The sequence below is a fragment of the Falco biarmicus genome, chromosome 6 (assembly GCF_023638135.1).
Source record: "Falco biarmicus isolate bFalBia1 chromosome 6, bFalBia1.pri, whole genome shotgun sequence".
Lineage (NCBI taxonomy): Eukaryota > Metazoa > Chordata > Aves > Falconiformes > Falconidae > Falco > Falco biarmicus.
In genome coordinates, this window is record NC_079293.1 from 25,346,264 (window position 1) to 25,360,181 (window position 13,918).

The window sequence follows — 13,918 nt, forward strand, 5'->3', positions numbered from 1 at the left end:
GCTACTACTTCTTGGGTTACCTTTATCTTAAAATATTTATTTGTCATCACAGCCCAGTAATTAGCATGAAAAAAACCACTGTAGTAGGAAAATACTCCTTCCCACCTCCCTAAAAAAGTCCCTTAGACCCTGATGAGTAGTTCAAGAGTGTCTAGTATTTCTCTTCTGACAGCTAATGAGATGGACAGAAGGAATGATCCCTTCCTTCTGCAGGCCCCAAGGATGAGGGCCTCCCTTTTTTTTTTTTTTTCTATTTTTTTTTTACAGTAGTTCTCTTTCACCTTCCCTAGTCCAGTCAAGGATTAAAGGCTTCTTTGTGCTGATGATTCCCTGAAACTGGGCACGTGCATATATGTAGATCTACCAATTGGTACAGTAAGTGAAAAGAAGACATTATGGCAATGTATGTGTGATGTATTTGTATGGTAAGACCTGATGTAAAATCATCAATGGAATTAAAGGGCATTCCTGCTGCTTTCTTCAGTGATCATAGTTTATAAGCAGTCATATTGACATGTCAGGCAGGGAGAAGTTTTGAAGTGCTTTATGTTTATTCAGCTGTCCTCACTTACAGTTACTGCTTTTCAGTGGCCCGAGTGTGGGCCTTGACTGACCTGACATCCCTTAGTTGGGTATCATTGTTCTGTAGGTTTCTAATACTGCAAATTGTGTATTTAACTGAAACTATAATTGTAGAGTACTCTAAATGTCAACGGAAACATTGTGGGAGGCATGTTTTCAATGTTAAATCAGCTTCCAACAATGGGCTTTAAAGCTTTGGTGTGAATAGTTTGCTAATGCTAAATCTTAATGCAGGATGTTAAACCAGGCTGCATGCAGTTGACAAAGTTGTTAGTTGAAAATAGTATTTACAATGAGCTGTGAGTGTGCTTCAGGAATGACTGAAATTTTGTATGACATATACTGAAGAGCTGGTACTCTATTTTTTTTTCCCCTCCTCACTTGGGAAGTGTTTCTTACTGCAGGTGCATTGTCTTAAAAGTTAAGTGGATAAATCATACCAAGAAAATTACTAAATGTTCTCAATTTCAGGTGTGTGCTACTTTTTGCTGATCATTCAAGAAACATTTTTTTAAACTTACCTTGATTGTGTGTGGTATTGATTGCCTGTACCTGTGCTCTGAGTGTGGGAACAGGTTGGAGTACTACTTTTTGTGCTCCTTCCATTATCTGCTGTCATTATGTCCTTTGTTTCATTACATTAATTTCCAGTTTTCTTCCTCCAGAGTACTGTAGGGAGGGATTAAAAATTATTTTGTATTTACGTCTTTTGCATATACTGTCTTTTCTTAATCCTTCAAACTTCTGTCCAAAAGATGGAAATCTTTTTTATTTATAGGATTAGTGACACATTAGAGGTAAAAACATTCCATGTAGTGAAACAGTAGTTGCAGTCTCATTCCTCAAGAAACTAGACAGAAAACACAGACCTGTTTCCCATCACTGTCCATGGGGAAAGTGCAAACATTAATGGCAATTACCTTTATCATAGCTAAGCTTTATTGTATTTTATGCAGTTCACCTTTTTTTTAGGCAAAAGGCTTTGTGGCTTGCTTCTTGCTCTCTGTGCTAACAGGTTCCTAACACAGTTCTTTAAGTGTTTTCCTTTAAAGGGATTTTTGCAAGTATTCCTTTGTATGCTTATATTTTTGCATAGTCACTTTCTGCTTTAGCATCTTAAATATTGCATGCTGTTCTAGTTACTACAGATCTGAAACAATAAAATGGAATTAAAGCGAGTTGCAGAGGAGGGATGTGAGGAGTGAACAGGTTCTCTGTTGTGAGTGGTAGCTAAAAGGAAGCAGACCCTTTGGCTTATAAGAGCAATAATGATCTAAAATTCATCAAAGAATTAAATAGAGGATTATGACTTGCTGTTTTTTAAGACAAAAGAACTGTTGAGTAATAAGCATAAAATGAGTTACTGTTCTGCAGCCCATGTAACTGTTTTTAAATTGTATAATTCATTGCCCTCAGATGTACTTTTGTTTAGGAAAACAGACTGAAAATCAAGCAAGACAAATTTCATGGGAGGTGTGTCTATTGGTGGGTGTTTAAAAACTGTAGGCAAGTATGTCCCCTGGCACAAGTGCACCATGAAGTTCTGGCTGTTTTAAGCTGGCAAAGACCAGTATGAGCTTATGCTCTTTCTTACACTGTTTCCATAGACATTTGCTATTCCCCAAAAGGATGGTGAAACAGATAGATCTTTACTCTGGCTAAATGTGGGCTATAAATTGCTTTCTGTTTAAAAACAAAAATATAAGTATATTGTTTTAAAAATGCATAAAAATGTAAGATTGGCAAAAATCTTACAGAAGTAATTTGTTACTTGCTCCTGGCATGTGGTGACTTGTGACACCATAGGGAATTCTCTTGTGTATAGCAATTTGCACAGTCCCAGCAAGACTAGGCCCTGCTCCCCTGCACCCTGTCCTACACTCTTTGGCAGACTTGGTACTTGAAGAGCGTGTAAACAGTAGTTAACACCATTTTCAATATCTGTCGGTGTGTGGTCCACAGTTTTTCAGTGGCTGCTTGATGTTAAGGTTGAATTTCTTACTACCTGTTGAAAATCTCCAGTACACAGAACCACAAGCATGTCGGCCGCCAGACAGGAAGGCACAGAAACTGGTAGTAGAACAAAGATAAGAGGCACAGAGAGTGCAATATACAGAATTATTCAGTTTATTGACAGCAGAGCTGGAAATAGAACCTAATTTGGACACACTTCCTTTTAGCTGCTCCATGTTGTAAAATATAGAATTAATGCTGTCTTAACTTCAGAAATCTGTATGTCTCCACTAGTCTCAAGTTTTCAAATTACTGAGCTCAGGTAACTCGCTTTCCCTAACTGATTCCTGCAGTTAATTATTTTGAAATTAAGAATACTTCCAAGTTCATTTTCTGTGGATACTTAAGGCTGTCTGATCATGTGCATGTTTATGTTTGATTAGTTTCAATATTATTATCCATATATTTGGATAATATATCCTTTCAACATGAATATCCATTATGAAAACCTGTAAAACTTACTATGTTTTGTAAGATCTTCTGAAAAGTATTTTGTAAGATCTTTGAAGAATAATAAAATGAGAAGCAAATAAGCCTGAATGTTTCTATGGTAACTGAAACCTAAATATTGGGGGAAAAAAAGAATATAGCAAATAACGTAGAGTAAATCTAGAAGTTTTCATTAAAATGCTGTGAATATATATGCATTTATATTCATTTCACTCAAAAAGTACTGGAAAATAAACATTTCTCAAGGGAAAACAACTGTGTTGCTCAGCTTTAATTCAACATTTATTTTGCTAAAGTAATGTTTAAAAGTGTCTTGTTATGTTTCTTTTTTTTTGTTCCATGAACACCAAGGGAGATGCAGTGAAAGACTTAATGCTTCGTTTCTTGGGGGAGCAAGCTGCAGTGAAGAGACAAGTTTTAAATGCCAACTCTGTAGAACAGTCATTTGTAGGCTTGAAACAGCTAATTGTAAGTAACAATCTTCATAATTGAATATATATTAAGTACCATGCTTCCCTCAAGATAATTGGGAGCTATTGACTGTGAGGAGAAACTCAAAAAAAGTAAAATAAAATCTACGTATCAGTCTATTCATGATACTGTGAAAGTACTAGCCAAAATGTAGTTTTTAGTGGGAATGACACTGGGATTTAGCTATTCTGTTTTAGATGATGTAGTAAACATACTTTTTTTAATGTGCAAAACTTAGAAAAAAGGTAATTTTACTGTGAATTTTATCAGCTGATAAGCTTTAGGTAATGTAAATGGTGGCAAAACATTTTAATTGCTTTTTTTTTATCTGCATGTATATTTCTCATGTTTTCACCTCGGTATTTTACAAAAGTTAAGACATACCATTTGTAAATGGTAAGCAAAGCTGATGATGTCATATCAACTGCTTTTTTATTTCAGTACAGGATAATTAAACTAAATTACTTCCAAATGAAAGCTTAATTTTCTCCGAGTTAAAATCCCTTCCTTAGTGTAAATATTTTGGACATGGACATAGTTGCATCTAGCAGCCTTCTCAATCTTGCCTTGTTCTTTCAAACATTGTATTCCTGTATGAAGTTCATTGCTATTATATGACTGAGCCTTACTTAATCAGTTGAAATGTCAAAATATATTAAGCTTATTTTATTTTTTGAAAAATGGGTGAAAAATTACCGAGGAGAGGCAGTGAAGAATTATAAGCGTTAGGACAGTCTGCGTTTAGTACTTAACATCTTTTCATTCGTTTGTGTTGCATTACATGTAAAGCTCCAGAAGAGACTTTCTTGTTGTGTTAGGAAAGCTCTATGTGGTCTCTGCAAGCACTGTTAAGGAATTGAGAGGTAATTTTTGAAACGAGACCTGAAAAAAAAGATTGTGATCTCCATCCTGGAGATAGATGTTTTTCTTAGTCTCAATGTTTTGATTAACTTGAGAGTTTAGAGGGGAAAAGATATCTTAATAAGAAATCTTGTCTCCAGCGGTGTCTAAGTGGGAAAAGCCTTTTTCTGCACTTCGTTTCCCTCTTCCAGAAGAGGAATTTTGACCTATGGAAAATGTTTTTCTATTTGGCCTGGTGGCTGTGTCCATGCAAAATGTTCTTCTATGATACAGACCCTTGTACTTTAAATATAGTGCTGCCACTGATACTGTTTTGGCTTTGGGTATGGTCTTTAAGCTCCAGATCAGTGTTAAGGCTTTTACGATCAAAGCAGAGAAGATAGGAGGCAATCTGCAGCTGTCAGATTTTTTGCTACCTGTAGCAGATTTGATTTTTTTTTTTTTTTTTTTTTTTACAACTTGTCTTAATAGAGGGGAGGTTTAGGTAAAAATGCAGTCATTCAGCTAGAAGTCAGGATGTTTTTCGGTTTTCAAGGTTTCTAGTCATTAGCTATGGGTTGCTCTTGAGCAATATCACTATTCCTCAGGTTTTTTGCAGAACTCTTTCTTTTTGTGATAATTAGTTTTGGTTTGGGGTTTTGGGGTGATTTTTTTTTTTCTTGCAGCCATTGCTGGTTTTTCTGCAATTCTTAATGTAGAAAATTTGTTTCTGATTAGCAACAGTCTTAAAGGTAAAATGTATTTCAGACTTGGAAATGTTAAAATCCCATGCTATATAATATTAATTAGTAATGATGTATGCTTTTTACATACACAGTAGGCCAAGATGACACGTAATGTGCTCTGTTGGCAACCACCAAATTTACTTTTTTTGTAAATGAACTCCTGACAAAATATATTCAGTGAATATATCTTTTCATGCAAAGGACCACTTGCAGGGAATATTTTCATTAACATCTGGATAAAAACTGGTGAAAGTTGAGAATATGGCTATGCAGTTTCCATAAGGGTAAGGTGTTTTTTTCATGAGTTGTTTGTTTGATATCCATGTAAACTACACATGACATATGAGAATTAATGAGATTGTTTCAGTCATCCAGTTCAATCCCTTGCAGTAATGGACAGCAACAAAACAGTCTACTTCAAAGGGGTCTGTAGTACAGAAGAGACAAGCATAGAATTAGGATAGACTTCAGCTTCAAACTGATAGCTGTTATTTAGGTGTTTGCATATGAGCTCATACCTGAACTCTTTAGTCAAAAGAGATCTATCTAATCAGCACAGTTGCTGATCGCATCTGAATTTAGATGTGTAAAACTGGGATCCCATCTAAAAATCTCAAACTGTCACGTGCTGTAGGAAGGCACTGGTGGCAGGTGAAACCACAAGTGAATGTGAAGTCCTGTTATGAAGAAATTTGTTAGGTTAAAATTCTCAGATAGTCTTGGGTGAACCTGATCTTACTATGGGAAGGAAAGGAAAAAAATAAAATGCAAAGCCTGTCTGCTCCAGAGGAAAACGCTTCATTTGTCTCTCGTTGCTGTTTTAATTCTGTGTGGATGGGGAAAGCATGCTAAATAGCTCATCGGTATCCCAAATCTTCATAACACATGTCTTCATCTGCAACTCTGGAGCTCCTCTCTTCCATCATACAGTTGCTTCTGTTAGCTTATTTGACTGTGTTAACAAATACAGATACATTGCTGCTACTTTCAAAAGCTATTCCAGAACTTCATTCCTTTGGTTGAAAATCAAAGGAATTCTAATCAGCCCTCTCTCAAAACGCAACATGAGATCAAAACACTTAAATTGTTGTAAACAACTTTATCTTTGATTAGAAAAAAGATTAAGTCATTTTTTCTTCTTAGTATTTGCTTCCTCTCCTCTGCTACTTTGTATGGGTAGACAGCAGTGACACTTCCACTTCCACTTCCTTTTTTTTTTTTTTTTTTTTTAAGGCGAAAATAACTTCTCTAGTCATCTTATTATGGGCATCTTCATAATCATCCTAGGAGCTCTTAGAATCTCCTGCAATTCAAGCTAACATCTTTTTATTATCACTGTCCAGAACTCAGCACATTATATTGTAAGTTACATGACTTTGCATGTTAATGATTGTGTTTTACCTTTTCTGTTATTCTGATACTGTAAATCATCTGATTCTTGTTTAGTGGTATGGTCCTCATATTTTGACAGTAATTCCTAGATTACATCTTCAAATGCATATTCTAGCTCCATTCAGCAGGGTCACAAAATAATATGTTAAATTGGGTTGATTCCAGTGTACATCCTTGCATCAGTAACTTGTCACCTTCCTTCTAAAAGTTCCAGTAATAAATATTTACTTACACAAGTTAAAACCCAATTCTGTTGGTAAGGTTAAGTTAGTGCTTGTAGCAAAGAGTGTTGGAGACTGAAGTCCTTTTGGGGGGATCATAGTGCAAACAGTCTGCAGAAGTTTTCTCAAGTACAATTAGTTGTCAGGGAAGAAAAAGGGTTATCAAGAAGGTAGTAAGCTGAACTTGCAAAGGAGCGCCTTTTCTGATGAGTCTGCTGGCAGCAATATCATTCTTAAGACAAATAGTTGCTCACTAGGAACTGAACTCAGCTAACAAAATTGTTTGTTCAGCATGAATTTGGTCTCAGTTTTGCGTGAGATTTATACCAGTAACCCAAAGATGCATAGTTGGTTTATTGAACAACTGTATTTTCACATTTTAAATTTCTGCTATGGATAACAGTGTGTTGGAAATGCTTTACTGGTAGGGTAATGCTACAGAGGTGGTGCACTGGAAGTAGTTTACAACTTTGAGGCTTTTAAGAGCTGTAGGAGTGCTGGAGTGGTTCAGCAAAGTAACTCTGTAAACCTAGGTGCTTATCGTTGAGGTGATAACTTGTAAATAACCTCTACAGATGTGTAACTCTTAAGTGTTTATGTATTTCAATAGAAAATAAAATATGAGTTTTCAGTTTGAGAAGTTTCATTAATCTGGTGTAGGAACATGCATTTACCTCTAGAGCAAATAAATGTAAGCTAAAGCTTGTCTTCACAGCGGTACTTCATTTTATAGCAGCAAAAACATTATACATACAAGGTGCAAGCTGCAATTATGTTAGTTCCTGTTATTCCATATTTTAGATTGTTTACCCTCATTTGAACAAACAGCATAATATTTCTTCCTAGAGACCTTTGTGGTGTTTTGAGTTGAGGTGTTTGCAGCCATAGGGAGATAGTCTTTGATAGTTACCATACCTAATTAAAAAAAAAAAAAAAAAAAAACAAAAAACAAAAAAAAAACCCTACTGTATCTTGCCACTATAAATATGCAAGTTTTGCTTTTAAGTATGCAATCATTTCTTCAAGCTACTAGACTAGGAAAGGGTTACTAACTACATTTTCTTAACTGACGTGGAAGTGCTCTACCAATGTAATTTACAGGGGAGAAGAATGTCATAGCTAGTGGAGGAGGACATTTTAATCACTTTAATGGTGTTACATGTAGAGTTAATGGCTCCCTTTGAGTCTATTTAAAAAAAAATCATATACAGTTACTTTTGCACGTGATTAATGCTTGATCTTACATATATTTTCAAGTGTAACAAATTTGGATATAGTGGTATGGCATACATATTCACTTTAAGTTAGAAATGATCCTTAAAGATATAGGTGGACATTCCTTTATTTCGAAATCAGTAAGCAATTTCTAACATTTTTGTAGCTGATTTGAGCTGAGAGATGCAAGTAGCACAAGCAGTAACTGGGGTCTTGTGGGAGAGGTTGCATTTTTCCACTAAGAAGCGTCAATTTATTGGATAAAATATGAGTGACTTACCTTCAAGTGAAAATTGTTTTCCTGAGAGACTTAATACCTTAATACTGTTATAAATTGTCTTCATGTATCAGGTGAGTTTCCTTTGCATTGAACACATTTTTCTGTAGATGTCCAGTCTGTGTGATTCTTTTTGCTTGACAGAAGAATTCCACCTGGGTATTAGGCATATTTGTTGCATATTCTGAGCTTCACTGCTTTCATTCAAGAAGACAATGTACAGCATTGTATACAAAGAAGAAACATGAACACTTATGCAATCATATGTCTGAGATCTTTGTTCAACAGTAATTAAAAAAATAAAGCAAAACTGGCCTGCATAAGACTTCCAAGGAACTGTTATGTATGTGAAAAAATGTATTCAGCTATTCAGTAGTAATTTTTTTCAGTCCAAATCAGTGAACATCTTCATAATAGAATAAAACCAGAGTGTTTCAGATATAGTGAAAACTCTGATAACTGAAGTTCTTACGACATTTTATTAGAAAAGGAAGAAATGTAAAAAATGGTTTTCCAGACAGACTACAACTTTGTCTTGTATTGGGTCATTTTACTTCATTAGAAGTTTTCTTCATTTCTGAATCTAAAAAATGTAACATCTTCAGTGCTATTCTTGTATTTGAACTAGAAACATTCTAGTTTTAGTAACTGGAATTCTCTTCTACCCTAGTATTCCTACATCCCATTTCTTCATCCCTCTTTGTAGAAGACTGGCATATCGAAGGCACTGGGATGTACAGAATATCACAGTTACTTTTAACTTTGACCAAGTGGACCAGAAGCATTACTAGACCTTTAGATTTTAATTTATCAGAATTTAGAACTCATATTGCTGACTCCATTTCAGGTGGTTTTTAGGCTGTTTCCTTTTATTGCTTTTATTAAAAGGGGATCATGATAGCCTTAGTCAGGTTCTTATTTTGAAAATAGTGGAGCGTAAGTCAGTAAAATAAGGAGGTGAGAGTTGATTGCATGTTGTGGTTTAACCCCAGATGGCAACTAAGTACCAAGCAGCTGCTCGCTCATATACCACTACCCCCTGCAGCAGGATGGGGAAAATCAGGGGAAAAGGTAAAACTTGAGGTTTGAGATAAGAACAATTCAATAATTGAAATAAAATAAAAATACTAATAGGCACAACAATTATAACGAAAAGGAGAAAGAAGGGAAGAAGAATAATATCCAGAGGGAAGGAGGGAAAATAACCAAGTGATGCATAATACAGTTGCTTGTCACCCACTGACCAATGCCCAGCCAGTCCCTGAGCAGCGATTGGCAACTCCCCCCAGTTTATATACTCGGCATGATTTTCTGTGTTAGGGAGTATCTCTGTGGCTAGTTTGGGTCAGCTGCCCTGGCTATGCTCCCTCCCAGCTTTTTGTGTCCCTCTCCTCTGGACCTTCTCACTGACAGGACCCAAGAAACTGAAAAGTCCTTGACTTAACGTAAATGTTACTTAACACAGTGATGTTTTCAGTTGTGGCTATCAACATTATTCTGGCACCAAATCCAAAACACAGCACTCCCCCAGGTTCTAAGAAAATTAATTCTATCCTAGCTAAAACCAGGGCATCACCTTACACCGTAATCTTTTATTTCTTAAAGCTGCAATCAAAAGAAGCAGTAAGTTAATAAATGTACTGTTATTTTTGTTCCAAAAAAGTCACATTGGGTTTGTGTGCAAGATAAGCTGTCATGGAAGAGGAGGGGGAAGGCAGTGGGGCTCTGTAACATGCAAGTTTTACCACCTCAAGCTACATAAAGCCTTTAGTGCCTACCTCTATAGGGTAATAGTCTGACAAAATCCAGGCACTACCATCTGCTTTTTTTGATTTAAACCTAAAGTCCTTGTATTAAAATCTCCGGCAGTTTAAGAACTTCAATGAAAAGATAAAAAATAACTGGACTGGTTCTGTCTGTCTTAAAGAAAAATATATTTTTTTTTTTATTTGAAACCTGTTTTACCAGTTTCGCCATCTGTATATAAACCTCACTGAGGACCTCTTTTGATTTTGTGGGTAACAGAGAAGTTCTGCAAGGAATAATGCAGTTGGATTGTCTATTGGGTGTCTAGTCTGCTTATCCTAGCTTTGGGGTGTGTACAGCAGTCAGTACTGAAATGTTTTGGGATGTTTTCTTTTTTTTTTTTAGTTTTGGGGTTTTTTTGTTCATGTTGTTAGAGACCAGAAAAATCCCTTCACATGGTAAACATCTGTACCAGTAGTGTGTAGGATTCACAGAAGCCATACCAGCTGGTGGCTTTCATTTAAGGAAGAATAGTTCCATACTTTCTGTGAAAAAAAGATTTGCTAATGTCATGTGTGGAGGGAAGTTCTCTTCTGCTAGGCTGATACTGTGTTAGCGAACAATTTGGTAATAATATTTGGTTGATAGTATTTTCTGTAGGAGAAAATAGTTTTTTCACACAACTGTTGCTGGATGACCATGCCCTGATCATCATAGAATAATAATTTAATTCTTTGAGAATATTGTTCCGTTTTTTTGATGCTGTATCTGAAGCAGTAGTATCCATATTTGCTTTGAGCCTCTACATATGACTTACAAACGGAATTTATCCCTATTGCTTTTAGGAACAATGGACCCAGGTTGTTAGAACTGTGTGGCTGTAGACTACAGGAAATGTGAAAGTGACTGACTTCCGAGGTTTTGAGGGGTGTTTGAAATAACAGGACAAAGATTTCTGGTGGACTGGCAACTCAGGCAACTGTAAGTCTAGTACAATTTGCCAGAGACATCAATGTGTCCTGCTAATTTCAAATTAAGTTATACTGCTAGCAGCCTTCTAGTAAGCTTCCACAGAGAATTACGCTCCATGACCAGCAGGCAGCTCTGATTTTGAAGTCATGATGAATATTGTTTCATTTTCCGGCAAAGACTGCTTTCACAATGATTGTCAGATTTGCTTCTCCTGGCTATCTTGTTCTGTAAAGAAGTATTTTTTTTCTATGCCTGAAATAGAATTTCAAGAATTGTAGCACCTAAGTTTGTCATAAATGTTCCATTATTACTTTTGGATCCTAACTCTCATTTGAAAAGAAAAGTTGAGTGGTTTTAGAGTCTGTGTCCATTTCTTTTCTAAGGATAATAAGAAATTAATTTGTCCCTGCAGAAGAGCAATAAATTTTAGGTAACTCACGTCCGTGTCTTTCTGCTTTTCTAAGTTGATACACAAATGCATTATCGATACCTGCACTTCCATAAGAGTGTAGATGTCTCAGAAGGTGCTATGCTGCTTCGTGGTCTTGCTGTCAGCCAACTTCTGCATTTCCAGTGGAACTCAATTTTTTGTCTGGGATTTGACAGTGCAGTGGAGAGAGATGAGGTGATTAGTGCATGATGATCTCTATAGTGACCCTTTGAACTATATGGCTGCAAAATGGGTGCTAAAGAGTATGAAAACCTTTCAGCTGTTCCTAGTAGTTGTTCTGTATAACTGTTTGCCTGTATTGACATGTTTTCTAAACTCTAAACATTGGCGAGAATTTAATAAAATCCCAGTTCAAGGTCAGTACCTTTTCACTGGCAAGCACCAATGTAAATATGTTGTATTCCTTTACATTTCATCAGACAGCATGACAGTTTTGTGTTACATTTATCATTATTTTTTTATGGTTTTAAGAAACAATTGAAAAAACATTACTTTCAGGAACAAGATGTATTTGTTTTATACCAACCTGCTGAATATATGTTCCTTGAAAAACCTTTCTGTATGATAGAAAGGTATGATGGCTTAAAACCTGTGAAGCATTAGTCTGTGTTTTAAATTTTTGGTAGTGTTACCTGTTTAAATGGTTCCATTAGCACATACAAGGCAGAAACACTAATGGGATGACAGTGTGACAAGACAGTTTGACTTGTCTAACTAGGAATTAGTTTGTTTTGTGACTAAAAAATAAATTTAAGAATATTTTGAAGTTAGCTGTGAGATGAAAATTCGGATGTTTACTTTTTATAGGTGAAACAATTATTCTGAATTTATCATTTTATGCATTGCATTTTTTCTTGTCCTTTTTTCTTAATTGATAAGAATTCTCTGCTTTGGGCATTGTTAGGGCAGTCTGTTTTTATTAAATGAACTGCACTAGGGGTTATAATCTGAAAGACTGAAGCCAGGGGGGTAGGAACAAGCAAATACTTGTTTCAGTAGAGTAACTTGTATCAGTAGAGTAACTTGGATGTGATTATTGAAATATGGTTGGCAATGTTTTTCCCCTTTTGAGGAGAAAAAAAAATTGTGAATATTCTAGTATGTTCAAATATATTAGCAAACCCAGTATAGCTAGAAGTTTAGAATACTGTATCGTGTTGTATATTCATCTGTTTTAGTGATCTTGTAATAGTAATGCTTGATTTCAGTTTTTGCCTAATTAAACGTGCAGCTTTGACAAATGGCATTCTGCTGCTCATCGGCCAGCTCTCTGACCTTGTCATTATTACTGATGGGTATATGTAGCTGCTTCAGGCAAAATAAGCAGTTGTGCATTTTAGAGACTTTATGATTTTTCTACTTACTCTTTTCTTCTTCCCAGAGCAGTAAAAACTGGAGGGCAGCAGTTGACTTGTGTGGGCGGCTTCTAACTGCACATGGTCAAGGCTATAAAAAAAGTGGACTACCTACTAGCCATACAACAGATTCTTTACAGGTACGTTTAAAGAAAGATACATACACCCTTGTCATTTTTTCCAACAATATTCCCAGTGGCATGTTTTTTTAACATGCCAAACTTCTTTTCCTATGTTGCCTAAAAAGTGATCTTATTAAAGAATTGTAGCAAGTCACTTTTTCTGTTTACTTATATAAAATAGAATTTTACTTAGGTTTTCATTTAAAACAATACTGTTTTCTATCTTGATTGTATTTTTTTAAAGGTAATCACACTAGTGAAAAGGAATATGTTTTGCTGTCTTGGAAGACTCACTGTGCTAAAGTTCATGGACACTATCTAAATGGTGAACTTTATAGTAAGATTTCAGATGTTAGAACTATGTTTCATGGTAAGAAAATAAGAACCCAAATTAATAAAGTTTCATGAAACATTACAAGTGTTCTACTGAATAAAATGTGACCAGATGACAGTGTATGCTTCTGGCCCTAGTAACTATAAAGCTCATGGCATTTCACCAAAATCGTAACAGATTTTAAGAATTGCATAAAATTGGGGAAAAAAGTAAAAATCAGTTTGATAATTCTTACATGCTAACTCAATTAAAGAGAGATGTTCTAATTTTGAAGCAGGCCAGTTTTTAAACTTCATGTTCAGAATCTCAGTACCTTTACAAACAATTAAAACATCAGTCCTCTGTGTTTTGTTGTAATGATCTTATGAAAAGTATTTTGTGAAAGAGCATGTAAACATAAATCCTGATTCTTATCAGTAAGTAACACAGAAACTCTTCACTCAACTTTATCATAAAAACTTAGAAAGCTGAAATTGAATGTGGCTTGTGACTGAAGCTGCTAACATTCCTTGTCTTTTCCTTTTTTTTTGCATATGTTAATTTTTAGCTGTGGTTTGTGAGATTAGCACTGCTGGTAAAACTGAATCTATTCCAAAATGCAGAAATGGAATTTGAACCATTTGGAAATTTAGACCAGCCTGATCTTTATTACGAATATTACCCTCATGTATACCCTGGACGAAAAGGTACGATATTTGATTTACAAAATTTTTGCCTGTTTAACCAAAATA

At 35.4% G+C, this 13,918-nt stretch overlaps 1 protein-coding gene across 4 annotated transcripts in view; it reads left to right on the plus strand.

The window, feature by feature from the left end:
• The window catches only part of TRAPPC12 (trafficking protein particle complex subunit 12), a 61,772-nt gene that overhangs the window by 3,085 nt on the left and 44,769 nt on the right, over nucleotides 1-13,918 (plus strand). For all 4 annotated transcript variants that reach the window (XM_056343125.1, XM_056343126.1, XM_056343128.1 and 1 more), the window contains exons 3-5: nucleotides 3,397-3,513; nucleotides 12,758-12,871; nucleotides 13,735-13,873. In XM_056343125.1, coding sequence (XP_056199100.1) covers nucleotides 3,397-3,513; nucleotides 12,758-12,871; nucleotides 13,735-13,873 — 370 coding nt within the window. The remainder of the gene's footprint in view (nucleotides 1-3,396; nucleotides 3,514-12,757; nucleotides 12,872-13,734; nucleotides 13,874-13,918) is intronic.